Consider the following 23,145-nt stretch of genomic DNA (forward strand, 5'->3'; position numbering starts at 1 on the left):
TGAGAAAGAGAATGAGGAACTGGTTTAACCTTCATTTAACAACAAGGAGTCAAATGTAAGCATAATTTTAGAAATACAAAAATAACACATATCTATACGTATATACATATTTGGAAAAGTGGAATGAATGGATTAATATGAGGATCACAATTCAACAATAAGTAAGGCGTTTGAAGAATCAACCTGTGTGTGTGTGTGTGTGTGTGTGTGTGTGTGTGTGTGTGTGTGTTTGTGTGTGTGTGTGTGTGTGTGTGTGTGTGTGTGTGTGTGTGTGTGGTGTGTGTGTGTGTGTGTGTGTGTGTGTGTGTGTGTGTGTGTGTGTGTGACCTAGCATTACTATCCTTGTGGGGACCTACATATGTTTATACAGTCACGTGTGGGGACATAGGGGAGTGTTTCTTTTTTTCCCAATTTTACTTTTATCATGATATTTTCATTATAAAATATATACACATTGAAGGAATGCTGCAAATATGATAAGTAGTTAGAGTGCTAAATGTAAGCTGATGCACATTTCTGTTTACACCCCCACTCTTGCAGTAAAGTGTGTGTATATACTGTACATTAAAATAAACATTTTACTCCATCTCCTGTACATGTTGTTTCTGACTGCTTTCACTCCTACCTACTGTTACTTAACACCATGAGAACTTGAGGGTAAATGTTTCCTCTTCAATGTTTCACTTCTTTCTGTTTCATCCAGGTGAGTCTCCCTCTGGTTTGATGCATCTAAAATAAATCATGTAAAGTTCTGGTGAGTTATTTCTCAGGAAGTTGTTTTGGGTTTGTTTTCATAAATACAGCTGAGTGAGAGCTTGCTGACCTTCACACCAGGTCCTCCTGCTCCTCTGGTTCTTCTGTCTGTTCTGCAGAGACCATGTTCAGGTCTGAGACGTCCTCATAATCAGAAAAAGGGTCTAACTGATGGAGAGACAACGAGAGGAGAGTCAGAGGCCATCATTTGAGAGAAATACAATTATTTTTTATAATAAACTAAAATTAGGAAACAAAGTAATGTATATGTGATGTGTGACCTCGTTTATTAACAACAGGTAATAACCAGTTTCTAGAGTAGGAACTGTCACTATGTAAATACACATTGGTAATTCCTTTAAAGGGGACCTATCATGCAAAATGCACTTTTGTACGTCTTTTATACATGAATATGTGTCCCCGGTGTTCCAGGGAACTCACCAAGTGTCAGAAAACACAACCCTCTCTCTTTTCCTCCATACCCAAATCTCTAAAAACGGGGCTGCAACGGATCTGATACAGACTGATCCAGATTTGAACATTTCTCTGATGTCAGGACGGAGGAGCTGACCTATCAGGGGAATGAGAGGTTGCCATGGCATGGTAACAGCATGGTAATACGACGCTCGTAACTCGGCCCCCTCCTTTGCAGGGGGGCGTGGTCAGCTGCAGCGCATGCAAAGACAGGGTGGAGGAGAGCAAAATAGAGCGAAATGAGGCATGGCTAAAATGCATGATCTGTTTGGTATTTTGAAAAAGAAAACGTATAAATATACCTTATATAGGTATGGCCCTACAATATATTATTCAAATATAGCATGATAGGTCCACTTTAACAAAGTAGTTACTAAGGTAAACGCACATTTTCCAGATGACCCTATTTAACAACAGGTAATGACCAGTTGCTAGAGTTCGATCTGTCACTGTCTCACCTCCACAGTCTCTATGGGTTCATTTGCTTCAGTGGTGGAGCTCGAAGCCTTCTTCTTCCTGAATTTAATCCAAAAACAAACAGATTTATGAATAAAAGGATCATAAAAATCCATCTTTGAGAGTCAGTACACAGGGGAACATATCAATGCTGGATATGATTATATATTTGCAGAGTTACCTCATCCAGAGAAAGACAAGGAGCAGAGGAATCAGCACCAGAACCACCAGAAACAACCTGGTGATGTTCCTGACATCTGAGAATCCCTCTAGAAATTGAGGTAAACAGTTGTGAGATACTTTACTGTAACATACTTTAACTGGAACCTTGAACAAAAACAAGCCTGTTTGCTTTCCTGGTTCAAAAATGTTAGAACGAGCTGCCCATCAACACTAGAACAGCAGAAAGGACACACAACTTGCTTCATAGACTGAAAACCCACCGGTTTTAACTTTATGTTGGCCATTAAAATCCAAAAACAAGTAAAAACTTCATTTTCCTCTATATACCACTTTCAACCAGGGTTGGACAGTGTATTAGAAGCAAGGCTCCATTAAAGCTGTTATAAAGGAAGCATGTTACGCTGTTGAACTCAACTGATGAGGAGAACAAAGTGGATTCTTGCCTGGTTTTGGAAAAGTACCAATTTGTCTACTCTTGCAAGGATCCTGGATGTCTAATCGGTCTTCATGTGTTTTGTGATTTTTGAGAAAGCATACGACCGGGTTGCGCTGCTCATGTTTTTTACCTAAACATCGGGTCATACTTATCGTTTTATCTTTACTGTGTAGCTGCATTTTAAACTTGGTCTGGTCTTACATATTGGTTGTATTGTTTAACACTTCAGTTTGGGTCCCATAACTGCACTGAAAAAACTGAAACGTTGACTTTAATTAAAATGTTTATTATCACAAATGTATTGTGTATAACTGTATTTGATTAGTTGAAAGCAATAATATTAAGTAGAACGTAATATTTCGTATTTAAACTTTTTGTTATTGCTTTCAACTAACCTAATACAGTTATGTGACCTTTGTTGACATAATACATTTAATTAAATTCAACAGTTCAGTTGCTCACCTTCAACTGGAGATCTGGATTTGTGAAGAAGAAACAGGAACAAAACTCTCAACATGCGTGCAAAAACCACACCGCACAAAAATATTATTTTGAGCTACTGAACATTTGGAAATATAAAACATGAGTGTTACTGTACCTGTGGATATGAATATGAATTGATGGTGAAATATGTCTAGGTTTGTTTGGATCCTGAACTTGTACTCAGCTGAGTCGCTCTTTGTCAGTTTTTTGATTCTCAGAGTGCAGATGTTTTTTTCACAGAGATCCTCTACACCAGGGGTTCCCAACCTTTATTGTGCCAAGGACCGGCAGATACATTAAAAAAAAATCGCGGACCGGTTGTCAATTTTAACTGATTTAAATATTTACTCACCAGCAGCAGGTAGCAACAGAGGCTAATTGTATGTAACAGCCTGAACAAATACTAGAACAATATGCATCCAAAACATATTAACAAAGTTTAAAGTGTGTGTGTGTGTGTGTGTGTGTGTGTGTGTGTGTGTGTGTGTGTGTGTGTGTGTGTGTGTGTGTGTGTGTGTGTGTGTGTGTGTGTGTGTGTGTGTGTGGGTGTGTGTGTGTGTGTGTGTGTGTGTGTGTGTGTGTGTGTGTGTGTGTGTGTGTGTCTGTGTGGGTGTGTGTGTGTGACACTGGCATTTGTTTTCAGAAGATATTATGATAGTGTCGTTCGTTCCGGTGCACTCCGATAGCACTACATCGAGATTAAGATTAAACTAATTTATTTTGGGAACAGCTGCATATATGGAGTGTAAATTACTGTTCATAAACATTTGAAAACAAATGCCGGTGTCGGACAGACACAAACACACCGAACACACAGAGCTGAGCTGAGCAGAGCACATACACACACACATCATGCGCCTTGGTGACTGACTGGACATCTCCTTCATAAAACTAATAAAAGGGGGAGTAATCGGGCAGTTCGATGTGTGTAGAGATGTGTGTAGAGGTGTGTGTAGAGATGTGTGTAGAGGTGTGTGTAGAGATGTGTGTAGAGATGTGTGTAGAGGTGTGTGTAGAGGTGTGTGTAGAGGTGTGTGTAGAGGTGTGTGTGGTTAACACGTAGCAGCCTGCAGTCACTCTTAAACTGTTCTGATGAAGTTAAACACAGCGAATGCGGTGCGTAAAAAGGCACAGCTCTTTACGCGCTGGTGCTGCACTTCTCAGAGGCGGAGTATACGTCCCGCTGCCTCCTGATGCTGCAGCCATTTCATGAAGTGAAGGAGGGTTTCCTTCTATAAAACAGCTGCGGGCAGCAGATACCGTGAGAGTCCCGGACATTAATTCATAGATCAAGGCAGACTGGTTTACTCTCCTGTTTTGCCAATCCGGTGCTTAAACAAATAGCTCCCTCTACACCCCTGGCCGACATGTCCTTAAAATGAAGTCCGAGTTTGAAATATATCTCAAATAATGTATGCACCACCATTTCCCCACATAAACATAATAGTCTGCAATCAAACGGTTGTCTCCTGTGCGCTCCTCTTCCTACTTGGCGCACCGGTAACATTCTCGTGCGCACAAGAGCCGCCGAATCCCTCGGAACATCATAAAAGCCATTTTCAACGGTTTTCTGGTGAAAGATTAACTAGCTACTGGATGAAATAATATGACTGGTGGCATAGGTGCGAAAATTAAACACTTTTTGAAAAAAATATTATGATCAAATATTTTTATATATTTATAATTCTGCAAATATTACGATAAACTCACAGCTATTTCGCGGCCCGGCAGTAACACCTCCGCGGCCCGGTACCGGTCCGCGGACCGGGGGTTGGGAACCCCTGCTCTACACGATCTGCATACTCTGATTCTGTGGTCAGATCTACAGGTTCACCATCTTCCTTTTGAGTAAACCAGAATGTTTCCTCAGCTGTGGTAATCTCAATATGGCCTTCCAAAATCGATGTGTATGTGTATCTGCATCTTATTGCCACTGTTGATCCTTTTACTGCAGAGATCTCAGTAGAAGTGCAAGTCATTCTCCAGTCATCCTGACCCTGAACCACTGTAACACAGAGCACATCAGAAACTATTATTAGACTCATATCAACATCAGGAGACACATTTTCATTGGTGAAGCTGCTTAGTCCACATTTCTCACAGCTACATATTCTCCAACGCCATCGAAATAAAATAATGTTATAGCGTCAACCTTTTTTAGGGTAAAACTCTGACTGTTTTATTGCAGATTTATATTATTTCTACCTTTTTGTCTTCATTGGATGGACCCCCTTTTTGTACATGGCTTTCTCTAACAGGTGAGCTACATGAGTGCCCCTTGTTGTTTTATTTGACTAAACTGAGCCAAGGCTTGAGGTTGAATTGTCATAAAAAATCAGGTCCTATTGTTAAGGTTGAGCAGCGCAGGGTGGACCCAAGTGCATACAGACGAATATTTTAACTGAAAACAAACTTTATTCAGGGAAATGGATAAATGCAAAACCGACAAGTACTCTCATTCCCTCTAATCGCAAAAAGAACCCACCAAACCAGAACTTAAATACATACATGACCAATCAAGACGACAAGACACAGCTGGGGACAATACTTGTGCACCGATACTTTTCATAAACGTAGCTTCTTCTGCATTTCTGAGGTGCATTCACTGCCTTAAAATATAAAGAGATGTACAGTACCTTGTGTAGAGAGAAGGAAGACGACAAATCCTCTCGCTGTTAAACTCATAGTTGCTCCTCACGTCTCTGATAAATCAGGTATCACATACAGGAGAAATAGGACGTTTGCTCTGTTACTATGTCAATGTGCTAAAAACACTGCAGGGGTTTCCTTCCTCTTTTCAGTTTGATAATAGAGATGCCTAAAATAAGGCTTTAGGTTCAAATGAAGAACTTATACCTGCTATGGTTTTGCAAACGATGCATTTACTTTTGGATGAAACTGGGTGACTCACAATTCAACATTGCAATCCGTGAAACCCCACGGATCCTAAAAAGAGGAACTAACAATTTGCATGGTGGTTATGTTGTGAAAAATCACAATGGACATTTAAAAATATCTAAAAAAAGTTTAAATCTTGTTTTTTCTGCTTAAAGAGCAATACAAATACGTAATAAAACATTCCTGACTGAGGTTGTCATAATTCATGTATGAAAGGGCTAGTTACTTATCAGGAAAAAAATATAAGCAATTAATCAGACAAGTCATATTTTCATGGCCCTTTTTTAACAGATGCTTTATTATCATTTGGATTGACAGAAGACATCCGGAAATAACGGTAGTTGTTTTCATTTTACTTTAATCAAATTGTTCCTTGCCTAGAGGACAATATAAGTAAACAATTGGCTCATATTACCCCACTCTCCCCTACAGTACAGTAAGTACAGTACTTTTCAGTTAGTTCTTCAAGTATACTGTGATGCTAATACTGTTAGTATTACTTACGTTAAATGTAATTTAGCTGACACTTTTATCCAAAGATGATAATGAAGGATAAGTTAAATATGAATAAAATGAATATTATCAAAATGTAAAACAATAAAAAGGCAATTAAACTGAACAGCAGAGCAGAAAAAGATTGTGGTAAATATATATTGTACATAGAGAAATGTAGGCTACTTTGACAAGCTTAAAAATAGTTTTTCTGTATTGGTATTTATAAATTACAAGCTTCAGCATACGTTAGCTACATGATACTAGTAATACAGCAGTGAATGTCATAACTCAGACCTTATATTTATACATGTATGTTTAAACTGTTTGAACACTGTTTAAGAGAACATAGATGTTATGTCAATACTCTTGGTTTTTTGTTGACTATGCTGTACAATGCAGATGGATCCTCCGCAGCCTCATGACGCTCTGATCTGTTGATGAAGCAAATTATAAACTCACATTATTGACTAATAGTACATGTTTTTGTAAAGAAGGATGAAACAGCCAGAATAACGTTATGTAGCAAAGCAAAATGATCTTTTACTCACTCTGCAGTAGCACTGTGACTTTTAAATGTGACAGTAGAGTGGTCAACATCATCCTCCATGTCCTTCTCGTCCTTCTTGTGTCTGCGGAGATGAGCGGGCTTGATGTTGGAGTAGAGAGCCTCTTCCTGGTTTTTAATGAATCTCACGCTGGCATAGCAAACCTCGGCCTCCTGCTCTGGTGTTGTATTCTGTACTGCAGCTGAAGGGCTGACATACATGCGTACCTGAAGGAAAAATCACAAAGACAAACACAACATATATTTGTAGTGGTTAGTGTCTCATAGATTGGCCTTTAGCCTGTTAAACCCGAGAGACCCCGGTACCGGGGCACTGCCGCAACATCTTGCAGGAAACAGTGTCTGAGGGCATGTTCATTTAATAAAACTATGAATGTTTTATATCCATGTAACGGGAAGAAACTCATCTAATTGATCTTTTTTTTTTTTTTTTCAAAAGAAAACCCACAATGCTAACACTGAGCCTCTGAATTAGCAACGAGCGAAAAATGCTAACACCTTACTGAATCGAAAATCACTCACAAAACCTTATTATTTATCTTTTTCACGACATCCAACACATCGATTCACATCGTGAGGTGACACAGAATCTATTGACACCGACATTACCACTGAATTATACGTATTTGCGACGTTATAAGCAAAAACGGACATCAAAACAGGTGACGCTAGGTAGCTAAAAATGCTAACATTTTTACCTTGGCTCTGTAGTCTCTCCAAAGTGGTCTTCAATGGCATTAAAACGATAAAAACGCTGCTGAAGTTAATCCATAGGTTAATCTAATGTGTCTGTGTCCCTTTGAAATGATTTCTGATAATCCATAAGCATTAAAACTGCTTTTCCGTTTCCAGATGTCAAAGCTAGAGATAGGTTCACTCTGATGGAAAATTACATGCGCGAAGCCCCCACCTTTTCTCTTCACAACGTGTGTGTATGGGGGACTCCCCCTTCGATTCTATTGGCTCTAACGGTCAGAAAGAGGTGTCAACCATCAAAATCGAGTAAGGGGGGCCAGAGATATGGAAAATCCACCCAAATGACCCCAGAAGTGGTTTATTTTTGCTAAATCTCTCTAAAAAGGTCAAATGTCACTTGTTTTGCATCAATCTTGATACAGGGTACTTATTATATGTTGTACTTTGGATTCCTAAAGCTTTTAGTCTACTAACCCATCATCCAAGGGTGATTTTCACTATAAGTAAAAAAGAATTTTTGGACTGACACTATAATTTACAGTTTTTTACTATGTAAAATCTGAATTTTCTTTAAAATAAAAAACATCTATATTGATTCTGACTTTTCTACATCCAACTCACAGGTTTATCATTACTTTGAGAAAAAAGATTATTAATTTAACCCTTTTAGAAGGGAAGATATGGTCATTTGTTCTGGGAATGTCATTTTCGAGCCTGAGACCTGAAAAACAGGCTCAGGGCTTAACAGTTTAAGACAAAATGACCATTACTTTTGCAATGAGGCTTCTTTGCAATTTCAGTACATTTAAAAATTCCAAATCAAGCACCAAAGACTCCTCGATTTATTAAATGTCCTCATCTTTTAGGGTCAAGCGCAATTTTCAAAGCCTAAAAGTGATTAAAAGGTTTGAGGCATAGACTGTATTTAAGAAGTTGACATGATCAATATGAATTTAGCTAATTATGGTTTTGAAGCCTTGAATTTGGTATTTTGCCCACTGCCACCTCAATGTTCTGTTAGTGACATGAAAAGGTTTAGCAAAGAACAAAAAATATGTAACAAAAACTATATTTAGGACTGCAAATGGGTTCAAGTTGTAAAAAAGAAACTGTGGACAACATGTTTTTTGACAACAAGTTGCCCAACAAAAAAAGACTTTGTGCTGCATTAAAGAAGACCTTAAACCAGCAATAAACTCATCAGGAAAATGTATACTGAGGTCATAAATCATGTTAAAAGTAGGGCCATTTTCTCATAGAATTCTACACAATCAGATTCTGTGTTATAGCCAGTGGATTCGCTCTCTGCTGGCCATTGGAAAGAATGCACCCTTAAGGCACTTCGGCATTGGCTTCATTTTTCAGACCTGAGGTGGCTGCTTGCTTTGAGATCACTTCTGTTATTGTCATTGTATCCCCCAATATTTAAAAAATGCTTACATGTATGCAAAGGTTTACATCCCAAGCAATGGAAAGACCAAAGACACCATACACATAATGTTGATAACCGTATGACACAGAATGACTGAGGAAAGGCAAACTAAGGTATGACAAAAGCATAGCTATGGATTTATCAAATTGAATTTAACAGGAGGAAAAAATAAAGTATGATAGGGACTGGAATGATAATCGACTGCACACTAGTAAGCACTGCAAAAAGGCCTCTCATTCACCAAACTCACACACAGATGGCGACAAAGCTTCACCGAAAAAGTACTACATGGCCCATGAAGAGCATCTTGATTACGTTTATTTTGGTCTTTAAACATACAGACAGGGATCAAAGCCCCAACGCTGTGATTAATGGATGACTCGCTCTACCTCCTAAGTCACGTTTCCCAAAGGTAAAATATTTAGTTTGGGAAAAGGACGTTTCCAAACTGGGACATGATGCACTGTTCAAATGAGTTTGCAGGTGAGGGTTGACCCTAAGTGATTACCTGAAATCTTCTTTCTCACCTGAGCGTCGTTGTCTGGTCTCTCTCCAGCTTCCGTGGTTGGTTTCGAGGACCTCTTTCTTCTAGAAAAGAAAGTGAATTAACAAAGAAATGAATCTTAAAATTAAACAACTGTGGCCTTACTGAACGTAATCAAAGTAAAACAGAACTGCTTACCTAATCAACAGAAAGGCAATGAGGAATATGATACACACAATAACAGCAGTTATTGATCCAGCAGCGACTGTTTTCATTGAACCTGGGAAACAGTGACAATTAGCTTTTTTATTACAGGTATTTTTGAGTTCCTTAACAGGTAATAATTAGTTATTAAGTCTTAGATCTTAAGAGAGAAGCATTTAAAATAGTAACTCATCACAGTTTTATTTGCTTTTGCGTCCCATAAATGCTCAACAGCACAAGGGTGTTTTAAAACCAGGAACAACCATTGGTATTTGGTGGTCCCTAATGCTTTGACAATTGAGTGTCTGATTGTGGCCAACCTTGCTCCTCAGACTAAAGATTAATCGTTGACTTTCTACTCAAATGATCAAATCTCTGTCTTGGATTCTTTAGCAGAGCAGTCAACTGATCCCAACTTAGTGATGAGGTTAATCACCTTATCAGGAATGCTGCCCACTCCAAAGAAATACTTTGGGAAACTATAGTTTTCGATGCCAAAGAGAGGGACTCGAAGATATTCTGGCAATCTGTCAGGTGACTGAAAAAAGGGAGGCAAGACCTTTCCTAGCATCTCGTCAAAAGTGAAGAAGTGCTGACCTCGACTGGGAGAGCAGAGAGTGTTGGAAGACTTGCAAGTAGTCAAAAAGCCTCACGCCAGATGACAAGGGGTAAGGCAAAACACATTATTGATTGGTTGTACTGGTTGACAACCCACTGCAGAGTAATGCAGAGGTTGTGGTCGATGACTGTGGCCTAGCAGAGAGGGGAAGTAGACTATGTGTGTCCTTGAAATTATTGGGGTATCACAAAAAGTCTGGCAACTTTGAGCAGCAAACCTCAGATTTAGAATTTAAAACATAATTCTGTCTAGAGAGTGTAACAGTAAATTGCATCTTGGCTCAACAAAGAACTGTAGTGGTTCCGATTTTATGTACTTTTCTACATGTATGATATGAACTTGAAAGTTGCTGTGCCTCTTGGGATGTCCTGTGGTGCAAAATGACTTACCTGCCACAACACTCAGATGTAAGGTAGAGTTAAGACGTCCTAACTTGTTCTGGGCTCCACAGGAATAATTCCCACTGTGTTCAGCTTTTAAATAAGTGATGGTGAAGATCTGTCCTGAAGCTTTTGGAGAGTCATCATTCTCCTTGTACCAGGTGTAGTTAGCTGCTGGGTTAGCATCACTGCTACAGGTCAGAGTCACTGAACTGCCCTCCTCTATCTCAGCAGAGGGACTCACTGACACAGAGGGAAGCTTTGGAGCATCTGGAAGAGAATGTGTAGAAGTGTATCTTTAGTAAAGTAGATCTACTAATTCCCCACTTGATATCATCAAGGTGTGCGGAAGGGGCCCAACTTGGCAGTGGAAACTACCATCTACGGCAAAAAAGCCTACATATTGTTGGATATATCCACTTGAGGCCTTGCTTGTGACACGAGCACTGCAATTTGGATTGTTACCATGCATTATTTTAGGAGATTGATAAGATCGTTAGTTAATCAATCTATTAGCAGCAAACACATGTTCTTGATCCTACGATGTGTACTTTGTTCCTGCAAAGATTGTGCCACTTAGCTCGAGTCGTATCCTTAGTTGAAAGCCACAGTTTATTTGATTGAAACGTTGGTTTACTCTCTCAGCAGACATAAGAGGACCAAACAAATGAAACGAGAAAAATGAAAAATGTTTTTATCCTTAAGATTTACATAAAGAAAGCCAAGTAGGCAAATCACGGAGTAACGTATGGAGAGCTCATGTCACGAATGGCGCAAATCCTTCAGCTGCAGCCAATAAAGTGTAATTCCTTTATCAAACACAGAGGCATTTTGTACTAAATCAAATGAAACCTTAGAAGTAACAGTAACATATTAGCATTACATGAAATCCAACTCTTTTTAGAGGTATTGCTTCCAAGCTGGCATGGACTGGAGGAATGAGTCAAGGGATCACAAACCTTCTTTTAACGTACTGTACACATGGCATGTGAATATGTTAGACATCAAAAGCTGAGAGACGTCCTCTATGAATTTATTTCAGATAATGTTTTTACCAGGGAAAGATTATCACATGTTAACAATCACTATCTATACTCAACACATGTATATTAGGTGACTTGTTGATGTTTTGTACTTACATTGGACATCTATGTGTACTGATGTAGAGTTGATCTGGCCGTACTTATTCTTCGACTCGCAGTGGTAGTTCCCTTTGTCCTCTAAGGTGATAGAGGCAAGTTGATAAATGTCTTTTGACCCCCAAGGCAGTGTTTGGTTGTCCTTGTACCAGGTATGTGTAGCTGCTGGATTAGCGCCACCTTTACAGGTCAGCTGCAATGATTTGCCAATCTCTATCTCAGCAGAGGGACTCGCTAACACAGAGGAAGTCTTTGGAGCATCTGGAGGACAAAAGAGAGAAACCAGTTTTTTTGGGCATATGGCTCCAACAAACCAGAAGCAGCAACACAGTGATTAAGCTCACTTCACTTCCATCTACAATAGAAACCCTGCTCCATGAGACAGGGTGTTATCACATCTGCAAAGATGGCAGATTAAAATATTTCCTGATAGACCTGATCATGAAATTTGGCCACAAGTTTATATATTCAAAGTTAAGAATGTGTTGCTCACTAGATAGCAAAAAGGGTAAACAATAAGGTACACTTGAATTTAATCACTACTTGACAGACAGTTGTTGAGTATTTCCTAATCACATTTTTCACTGTAGCTAATGATTACATTATAGAGAAACAACTGTTAAATATTATGTACATGAATTAATATGTACTGTAAATAATTGTTCATGGGTATTTCTGAATTCTTTAGTCATAATAAAGTAATGATTTGTCATTGGTTAAATGCCGTTTAGTGCATCACTTAATCAAGTCACAACTATGAATATAGTCATGGAATTTAAGGATTTAGAGATAGCCTCGTAAAGTTAATAACAGTAAATATTAGTTAAATATAACAATATTTAACAGTCGTTTCTCAATGATGTCATCATTAGCAACTCTATAAAATGTGATTAGAAGTTACTGCCAGTTCACTTTTCGTTACCCACTTGTTCCCTGGATCCCATGTAATGTAAAGCAAGCTGAGCTGAAGAAAGCAGTGATGATAAGTAACATCTTCTCTTGAAACAACTAGACAGATATAAGCTTGTTATCTTTAAATAAACTGTCTTACTCACATTTCACATCAATAAAGGTGTTTGCAGATGTCCTCCCCAGCTTGTTCTCAGCTGTACAGAAATACTGCCCAGAGTCAGAGGACTGGATGGAGCTGAAGACAAGCTGTGGTCCTTCACTGAGAAGAGGAACGTCTGCATTGCTATTCCTCTTGTACCAGGTGTAGTTAGCTGCTGGGTTAGCTTCACTGCTACAGGTCAGAGTCACTGAACGGCCCTCCTTTATCTCACCAGAGGGTCTTGACGAAGAAGGAATCCTCGGAGCATCTGAAAGAGAAATATTAAAAATGTGTTTCTCACTAGATTAGCACAAAGGGTATCTACATTATTGAATGCTGAATGAACTGTCGCTGCATTTAGGACTTCAAACATGGTTTGACAAAATGCATGTTTGTTTGACGGATTTAACCTTTGTCCAAAAGGTGCACAACATTTAAACTTTACACCACAATAAGGTACACTTGATTTGTAGTCGATACAGGGCAACGAATGAAGACTGTGATGTTAATCACTACGAACTAAAATGTATTATTGAAGATTATTATAATGTTGTACATCTCTCTGTATGAGAACCTTGTTTTATTTATTTTTAATTACCTTATTGTTTGTTCACCTCCTTAACCTGTTGTTGGGTTGAGGAGCTTGGGGGAAACGCTACAAAACTCAGTATTAAAGGTTTTTCTTACATTGTTCATATTATAATAATTTTCCTTAATGGGTTAAATATATTGTGAATATAATTTTAGTGTTGTTTCCATTTGATGCCATAGTGAACTGAGGTATAGAGTTATGAGTCAGTGATGTTAGTGCACTGAGGCAGGACAACATGCACCACGTGTTGAAACTGTAAACTTTAACACATTGTTTCTTAGACAAAATAAATGAATAAATATTAGAGGGTGTGGTACATAAAAAGAGTCTTCTTTGCTATGTTGAGTATTTCTCTGTGGAAAGGCTGCTGCAGGGCGTGAATGGAAACTTTAAAGAAAAGCAGAACATTGACGCGTGTAAAACTAAGATAACAAATTACTGACAGAGAGTTTATTTTTAAGCATTGGACTAATTGCTTTCAAAAGTCGACAAAAACATTGATTACTTCCTGTATGCTGCACCTGCTATATCTCTCCTCATTGACAGAAGGAAAGCATCATCTCTGCAGAAATGTCTAGATATTTATCAAAGCTACAACAGCAACTGAACAACATGTATTTAAAGTTATGTTGAGGACTGCAGGACGATAGAGGAAGTTCAACACAGCGATGAATTGGCAATTATTTAAAGCATGAGTAGTTTGTTAATGTAGGTACTGTATGTACAGTCATTATTTCCATCCATACAGACATAGTGTTACCATGCTAAATGGTGCTGTATTTCTAAAGTGTTTAAACTATCTTACAATATAAATGTAGATGTACAGTACGTCTCACAGAGAGGAGGAACACAACAAATCCACTCGCTGCTGCAGTTCAACTCAAAGCTGCTGCTTTTATTATTTCACCTCCTTAAATTATCTTGTGGGCTCTCATCATGATTACATTACGTTGCAGGAGCTTCCAAAATCTAAATGTTCTCATCTATCACCTGCAACCTTGAATGACATGAAGAACAATTTAAAGCTAACCTCATTTGTGATATCTTTCTTTGTGGGGTATCTTGGTGCCTAGAGGATTTACTGTTATTGTTGATATTTAGTTTTGTTTGTAACTCTTCTTTATTCAAAATGAGGTCTCCACCTAAATCTATGTCTTCTGTGTGTCTCTTTACCTAAGATGGCTTATTTACTGGATGTAGTTAAGCTTTCTTTTTCGATATATAACTGCGGCATCTGCATTCAGATTCAGAAGAATCCTCTGAAATTGTCATTGTAATGTCAGTGTGTGTGTGTATGAGTAAACTCACACACTGCAGGAGAGGGGAAGACTTCATGACCTTTCAGAGCACATGAGATCCTGTCTGCGTGGTGAAGCAAGCCTTTATAAGAAGATGTCACCGTCGTCATGATTTTCTCTCGGTTCTTGAACCAGACGTAGGAAACACCAGCTGGACTGCAGCTGCTGTGACACTTCAGCTCTGCATAGGTATTAGACTGCTGGACTGTTGCTGTGATCACCTGCACCTGCAGAGCTGGATATGAGAAAAATAAACATTTGAAATGACACAATATTATATCACTTGGTCCAGCGGTTTATTTGGGATTTGTTATATAAGGGGTGGGGGGCTGATAGATGAAGTGAACAATCTTTTTAATAGTCACACATTCAACTGTTTACATCTTAAAATATTGCAATATAAACACCTTTTCCGATATCAAAATGTTTCCTCTACTTCTCTAAGTGCCTTTTTCAATTACCATTTCCTTGTAATCAAGCTAAAGGAAAGTGAAATGCAATTAAAAGTGACTGAATACACCTTATCAAGCAGGACCATGGGGAAAGTGATAATCATAATTATATATCATAATTATTGTGACATAAACATTAAAGGTGGGGTAGGTAAGTTTGAGAAACCGGCTCGAGATACACTTTTTGTTATATTCCATGGAATGCTCTTAACATCCCGATAGCAATGAATATCTTAAGTGCTTTGACAAAAAATCCATACAAAAATGTCATCTGTGGAAGCCGTAATACTGTAAAAAGCACGACCAATCATTTTAGCCGGCCCGGCTAAAATAACTGGATGGCCTACCTGCCTGTCAGCCTTCCATCTGTGCACAAACTTATCTCGTGCCCTCATTGGTCATGTGCGCGTTCGTGTGTGTTGGAGGAGGGGCTCTGTAAGGAAGTGGCAGATTTTCTCCGGTTGTGTATTTTCAAATTCTAGCGATCTCGAGCCGGTTTCTCAAACTTACCTACCCTACCTTTAAGTAACGGCGCACTTCTCTGATTTCCATGTTGTGCCAATGTTAACTTTTTTTTGTAAACATATTCATTGTTGAATAGCTGCAAGGCTGATGACGTGAGAGCGAGGACTGTATTTGAAGGTATAACGTGTAGGTGTATTTTCATCAGTGTGTTGATCAGTACCTGTGACAGTCAGAGTTGTTCCAGGTAAATCACTGCTCCATTCAAAGCTTGGTGTTTTGAATTTGAAGAGATACTGAGCTGAATCTGAGTCTCTCAGGTCAGAGATCCTCAGAGTGGAATACCCTCTCCATGTTTCAGTGATTTGAACACGACCTGCATACTGGGAGTCTTTACTAAGGTCCTCAGGTTGAGAGGGATTCTGTCCCTGATGACTACGCTCAGGAATGAACCAGAACTTTGATGTAATACATTCATTACTGCTGTACGTGCAGGAAATGTCCACTGATGATCCTTTGGGGGCGCAGATACTTCCTTGAATGGAAGTCACCGTGTTGCTGTGTCGACCAGTGACACCTGAAACATTCAAACTGATTTTTAAACCATTGTTTTACCAGAGTTGATGAGAAGTCACATACCCATACAGTTAGCTATGGCTTCCACTTGATGGTGTTATGTTAGAATAAGATAGTGAAGTGAACTCACACACTGAAGGGGAGAGAGAGTCCTCATATCCTTTCAAAGCACAGGAATAGCTCTCTGGATAATTAAATTTGACTTGAAGATAAGAAGATGTTGCTGTTTGAATCTTTTCACCGTTCTTGTACCAGACGTAATCATTATCAGGTACAACACAACTGCTCTGACACTTCAGGTTTGCACTGCTAGGATCTTTGCTTTCCACCTGCACCGAGAGATCTGTATTTGTGAAGAAGGAACAGGATGGTTATTTAAGAATAAACTCTCAACATTCATGTATATAAAAACAAATCGCATTTATATTATTGTTTTCTTAAAGTTGAACATTTGGAAATGATTGGCATGAATGAAAGTATTACCTGTGAGAGACAAAGTGACTCCAGGTGTACCAAAATATCTTCCACCTTCTTGGTTTGTTTCGATCCTGAACTTGTACTCATCTGAGTCGCTCTCTCTCAGGTTTCTGATTCTCAGGGTGCAGATGTTCTTTTCACAGAGATTCTCTACACGACCTGCATACTCTGAGACTGTTTTCAGATCTACAGGTTTCTTATTGTTCCATTTAGTGAACCAGAATGTTTTCTCCACTGTGTTAACTCTGCCTCCCCATGGAGATGGGTATTTGTAGCTGCATCTTATCTCCACTGATGATCCTGTCACTGCACAGATCTTAGTAGAAGTGTAAGTCACTCCCCAGCCATCCTGACCCTGAACCACTGAAACACAGAGCACAACAGAAACATTCATCAGTCTCGTCAGTAGGCAGCCTTTCTTAGCTTTATCAAACACATCTTTTTACTATTTCATATTATATTAATTTACATAGACGGGAATGTTCTGATGTTTGTTTCTAACTGAGTTTATACTTTTAAAAAGTCTTAATATTGTTTCCAGTGAACAGAGGGATCAAAAACATATATAATGTTGACGTAGGACATCATGCTGCAGTGTATTTAACCTTTAACGCATTATTTACCTGATAAATACTTAGATAAATACTTAGATTTTGAACCTTAGAAAAAGATGAGAATAACATATTAGAGGGTGTGGATCAGAACAAAGAGTCTTCTTTCCTGGCTTGCTTTTCTCTCAGTGATCAGGCTGCTGCAGGGCGTGAATGGAAACTTCAAAGAAAAGCAGAACATTGATAAATGATGATAAAGATAACAAATGACTGACAGAGAGGTTATTTTTAAGTGTTGGACTGCTAATTGCTTGCAAAAGTCGACACACATGTTGCATGTTGCACCTAGGTCTCCTCATTGTCAGGTAAAAGAAAGCATCTGGCTTCTCTGCAGAAATGAGATATTTATAAAAGCTACAATATCCACTAAACCACATGAGTATTTATGTAAAGTCATGTTTCTAAATGACTCTTAACATAAATCCAATCTTCAGTCTTGTTTTGTCAGATAAATATTACTATGTCCCCATCTTCATGCTGCAGTAACTTTGTCTATCCTTATGTTGGTGATGCCTGAAGTGTAGAGTTTTAAGAGGTCTTATCATTGAAGAAAGCTGCATATAGCAGCGTTGATAGTTACTTACTGCACTAACTTGTTACTGTGATCGCCCCAGTGCCTTTTTTGCATGTCATACCCAGATCTCTCTTCCTGTTTCCAGTAAGTCTTTACACTTTTCACCGTCCAATGGAGGCAAAAAATGAAGAAAATGCAAAAGCTACGATCATGTACATGCATGCAAACAGACGTTCATGCATTCACGGACACACACCTTCACAAACACTTGACCTGCAGGAACAAAACTGTGGCCGCCATAAAAGAGAGAAAGAGCGTTCAGTTGCAGGGCGCAGCTGAAAAAAAGTAAAGTAGTTTTTTTGCCATAAAGCAAAACAATAATCTAAAATAAGCTTAAACTTTAGTGAGGTGATTATTATTATGTTTTCATTTCTACAAGCAACCATTCATTCCTTTGACTCATTGTTCATTTAAAAATGATTCATTAGTGATGCTTACAATATAAATGTAGATGTACTGTACCTTGCACAGAGAGAAGGAAGACCACCAATCCACTCGCTGCTGCTTTTAAACTCATAGCTGCTCCTCACGTCTCTGTTAGATTTGCAGGTAGATCACACATGAGAAATACTCATCATCAGTATATCACCAAAAACATCTCTACAGAAATAAGGAGGATGTGGTCTTTGAAGGCAGTGTGTTCCTTCTGCGGCTGGTTTCCTTCCTCTTTACATTATTAATATGCATGAGCAAAATGAATTACTGTAAATCCCCCAAATAAAAATATAGTTAATGGAAATGACAAGCAGGGACTCCTTTTGTCCCCGAAAGTGCATCTCACAATTATCTTAAAATGATAAGTAAAAGACAACCACATTTTCTTTATTTATTTGGCTTTCTAAATGTTCACATTAAGCTGGTAGACAGAGTGCACGTTGTAGAGAGAATGTTTGAGAGCAGACGTGGTTTGCATCTGTACTGTACATCATCAGAGCTTCCTGTTAGAGTTTCAGAAAGACTTGTGGTTGTGGTTTTATAAAAGGAACAGCTGAGGTGGGAGGTCACAGCTGAGGTGGGAGGTGTACAGCTGAGGTGGGAGGTCACGGCTGAGGTGGGAGGTCACAGCTGAGGTGGGAGGTGTACAGCTGAGGTGGGAGGTCACAGCTGAGGTGGGAGGTCACAGCTGAAGTGGGAGGTGTACTCTTAACAACTCACCTGCTACCATCATTACTACAGACAGACGTGTCCCTTGAGAACAACGCCATGAAAATAGTTTCATCGTTGTATAGATACTGAGATAAAACGACTGAATAAGGAGAAAGAAAGAAGTTGCAAAGTGAGAAACGTACTATCTGTCAACATGACAAATCCTTGTTGATAGATGATCCAGTAGTCTTAAACAAACCACCTGATAAAAATGTGCTCTGTGGGGTTACTCAACAGCAGAGCTTAAAGGTCACCTATCATGCAAAATGCACGTTTTGATGTCTTTTATACATAAATATGTGCAGCTGGTGTGTCAGGAGACTCACAAAGTGTCTGAAAATACAACCCCCTCTCTTTTCCTCCTTACCCACATCTCTAAAAACGGGGGTACAACGGAGCTGATCCAGATTTGCTGCGTCATGACGACATTACTCAAATGTGCCCACGGTCCTATCAGAAACGTCGCTATCAGAAACAATGCGCGGCCTGTTTTGGGAATAAAATATGGTCTTTGTTTACATTAGCATAGCTATTACTCAGAGCTAACCTGTACTGGAGAGAGTATGTGTAAAGAAGCAGGATATAAAAAGGAACTCACCTTGTGGTAAACCTGAGAGAGAAAAAGCATTTGAGCTCCATACTGTTTTCAGAAATGATCTTTGATGTGGTTTGGAACATAATATGGCGTTTAATCACGGCAGCATTTAGCTGAGAATCTGGGTAGAACTCTTCTGCATGAGCTCTCCTCTCTTTATTTTTTGTTTATTTTTTAAAGCTATGGACACAGAATCAGCACTTTAGTAACAGGGCTGAAATAGAAGGGTTTGAGGGAAGAATGGGTGATCTGTTTGGTATCTTGAGTAAAACACTTCATAGACATGTTATTATATCTGAGACCTATAATATATGCCTAAAAATAGTATAACAATAGACCTTTAAAGCTAAATGCTAACATCAGCATGCTAACATGCTCACAATGACAATGCTGCCATCCAGGTGATTAGCAGGTTTATTGTTTACCACGTTTAACAGTTAGATTTAACGTGTTAGCTGGCTGGCTAGCATTTGGTAATTAGCAGTTACCACAAATGAATAGCTAAAGAAAAGTATAGGCCTGTTGTATGTTGAATTTCACACGCTAACATGTGGCAAAACAAGGACGTCTCGGCTAACCAAACGTTAAAATAACATTTTCCCAGCGGTGGAAAGTAATTAAATACATTTACTAAAGTATTGTACTCAAGCACTATGTTGAAATTATTTTCTTTATTTTGAGAGCATCCATTTTATGCTACCTAAACTTTTACTCCACTCCATTTATTTATCAGTTTTAGCTTCCATTTACATATAAACACTTGATATGACATGATACAGTACTGTGCTATTTGGACGACAAGAGTACTTGAAAAATTGCTTAACATTGAAATAGTGGGGATAAAAACCCAATTATAATATTCTAAAATACTTTGCTAATTCAATCCTGTTAAAGGACAATTCTGCAATATGAGTACTTTTAGTTTAATATTTGAATTACAATTGACTGATTCTTCTGTACTTCTACTCAAGTCACATTTTCAATTCCTAGCTTTAATTTGTGATCAAGTTCATAGTATTTCTAGTTTTTCTTAAGTAGAGGATCTGAGTACTTCTCCCAACACTGCTTTGTTTCAAAGGTAAGACATTAGTAGAACAAATGTTTAATTATGTGGTTATTCTAATAGGGACTTGAAGGACTAAACCAGAGTTTATTAGACTAACTAGTCTGTTTGTTGTTGTAACACCTACTGGTCACCAGCAGAGGTCAATAATATTCACATTTTACTACACGCCTCATTGGGACCTGGAGTTAACTGAGACTAATGCTGGTTGGTAGAGTCTGACACTTTGGGGGTTACCAGTGAAAAGGTTTGATGGTTTATAAATAAATACACTTTAAAAAGGTTTTTCTTTTAACTTCTTTATTTCACACACTTTTTTTGTATTTGAAACACATAGGCAATACAATGGACTAATGATAACACAACAGCTAAGTGCCTTTGATAGAAAAGACACTGCACACTCGAAAGGGCAACACAGATGGATAAGACATACTCTATATCAGTGGTTCCCAAACTTTTTGTGCCCAAGGCACACCAAAGGACAAGTAAAAATCTCAAGGCACACCTATTGTGCAAAATAGCCCTAAAACACGTGTTATCACTCATATCATGTAAAATATCTGTAAATGTGCATAATTATTTACTAATGCCAAATAAAATGTGACAAAGACAACTATATTACTCATGAAATATTTATTAACGAAATATTTCAGAAATTAATTTGAAACTTTATCAAATTAGGCTTCATCAAAGCAGCAACACACTCATTTAAACCAGTGAGGTCACAAAATAAAAAATTGTGGAGGATCAGGCTTTGGTGGTCGGCTCCCATCTCGGCGCACAGCTGGGAGAAGAGGCGAGATTTCAGGGGCCTTGATTTGATGTAATTCACCATCTGCACAGCCTGATTCAGCACCTCAGTCAACTCCGGGGGCATGGTTTTGGCAACTAATGCCTCTCTATGCAAAATGCAGTGGTTTGTCACGATATGTGGGTTTTGTGCTCTCACCTTAGCAATACATCCTTTCACTCTCCCCGTCATGCTTGCCGCACCATCTGTGCAAAGACTGACGCACATATTCCAGGTCAGACTGTTCTCTTTTAAATAGTTATTAGTTACCCTGAATATTTCTTCTCCCGTAGTATGGCTTTCCATTTCTTTGCAAAAGAAAAACGTCTCTTTGATAGAGTCAGCATTAGGGATGCCAGCGATTATTCGATTTTTCGAATATTCGTTACAGTCTCCATAATCGAAAATTATTTTTAAAATTCGATTTTATTTATATATATTTTTATTATTATTTATGTCTTTCTTTTCTTTTTTCTGGCTTAGTTTCAACCAAAATATAAACTAATGCTAATAGTAATAGTATTAATAATTGTAAATGGCCATTGGTCACACCACCAGTTTGTTTTACTGTAAACTTGGAGGAAGAGTGCAGACTGCTGCTGCCTGCTGCAGCCTGCTACACACCGACCCCCCCCCCCCCCCCCCTCTCTCTCCGTCACACGTGCAATTGGCGATATACAGAACAGTGAGAACAACACAACTAAAGGTGAACAAAGCGGCACGTTCAAAGAAGCGAAGTGACTAGTGCAAATGAAGTAAAATGCAACCTCTGCGAAAAGACTTTTTTTTCTCTCCCGCGGCGAATAATCGAGTAATATTCGCCAGGGCTGTCCGATTTTCGAATTTGAAAATTTGAATTTCAGTTTCTGGCATCCCTAGTCAGCATCAACATATCTGACGTTTGCCAGAAGTTTGGCAGCCCCACTTATGTCAGTAGGTTCGTCTATTTGTAGGGAAAATCTGCCGCTCGCCACTGAAGCCATAAGACAGGTAACTTTCATGATACTGTCTGCTGACAGTTTTTTTCCTCTTTTCTTTCGGTGGTGGGTTGTCGGCAGTCTCTGCACTGGTGGTTGGTGGTTTGCTCCGCACAAGAAAGCGCTCCATTTTCCCTCTTGCGTGTTTCTCTGTTTTAATGTTGTCCTTCAGCCTTCGATGTGTCACGGTCTTATAATTCCCACCTGCAACTGCGTTAACAGCGAAATATGGGGTTCTGTGAGGATTTTTTTTTTAAAGAATTGTTTTTAGGTATAGAGTTTGCCTCTGTATTATGAAATGAGTGCATACAAAGTACTGATATAGTAAATTAAAAAATAATTATTTTTGTGTAGTTGTATATTGCAATAATAACGTATGGTTGTCACAAAATCCCACGGCACACCCGGACTTGCCTCACGGCACACCAGTGTGCCGCGGCACACCGTTTGGGAACCACTGCTCTATATAACTCAATATGAAAACATAAATGTATAATATGGACAATGTGACAAAGGTTTGGTCAAAAGGACTGCAAATGTATTTACAAATACTCATTCAGAATTAAAAGACAATTTACAACTTAAAAAATACTTTATCAATTTAACCTGTTTCACGCCTTCCCCCCCGGTACCGGGCGGATAAACGCGTCATTTGCAGGAAACAACGTCTAAGGAATCTTAATATTGAATAAAACTATGAATGTGTTATATCCATGTAACGGGAAGAAACTCAGCTAACTGATCTTTTTAATTTTTTTTTTCAAAAAAAACCCACAATGCTAGC

The 23,145-nt window shown here is 38.7% G+C and overlaps 1 protein-coding gene and 1 long non-coding RNA gene across 2 annotated transcripts; both read right to left on the reverse strand.

The window, feature by feature from the left end:
* Positions 1 to 388: 388 nt before the first annotated feature.
* LOC117482117 lies at positions 389 to 2,581 on the reverse strand. The gene is made up of 4 exons (XR_004555829.1): positions 1,865 to 2,581; positions 1,686 to 1,743; positions 824 to 921; positions 389 to 729 (listed from the first exon to the last, which is right to left on the reverse strand). It is a non-coding gene; the product is annotated as an uncharacterized LOC117482117 (long non-coding RNA).
* A 3,390-nt stretch (positions 2,582 to 5,971) lies between these two features.
* LOC117482046 (basement membrane-specific heparan sulfate proteoglycan core protein-like) lies at positions 5,972 to 18,357 on the reverse strand. The gene is made up of 12 exons (XM_034130020.1): positions 18,253 to 18,357; positions 16,612 to 16,968; positions 16,259 to 16,471; positions 15,776 to 16,129; positions 14,649 to 14,873; positions 12,753 to 13,016; positions 11,698 to 11,958; positions 10,568 to 10,828; positions 9,554 to 9,635; positions 9,399 to 9,459; positions 6,727 to 6,950; positions 5,972 to 6,609 (listed from the first exon to the last, which is right to left on the reverse strand). The coding sequence occupies exons 1-12, from the start codon at positions 18,305 to 18,307 to the stop codon at positions 6,531 to 6,533; spliced, it is 2,436 nt and encodes an 811-aa protein (XP_033985911.1). The 5' UTR covers positions 18,308 to 18,357; the 3' UTR covers positions 5,972 to 6,530.
* Between the last annotated feature and the right edge of the window lie 4,788 nt (positions 18,358 to 23,145).

This window comes from Trematomus bernacchii, unplaced genomic scaffold (assembly GCF_902827165.1).
Source record: "Trematomus bernacchii unplaced genomic scaffold, fTreBer1.1, whole genome shotgun sequence".
Lineage (NCBI taxonomy): Eukaryota > Metazoa > Chordata > Actinopteri > Perciformes > Nototheniidae > Trematomus > Trematomus bernacchii.

Bases quoted from the DNA above. Each gene is read 5' to 3' on its own strand.
- LOC117482046 (XM_034130020.1), bottom strand. From the start codon at position 18,307: ATGAGTTTAAAAGCAGCAGCGAGTGGATTGGTGGTCTTCCTTCTCTCT. The intron at 16,130-16,258 runs GTGAGTTCACTT...TGAATGTTTCAG, and splicing joins CTCTCTCTCCCCTTCAGTGT to GTGTCACTGGTCGACACAGC. The intron at 11,959-12,752 runs GTGAGTAAGACA...TTTGTCCTCCAG, and splicing joins CACCTTTATTGATGTGAAAT to ATGCTCCAAAGACTTCCTCT.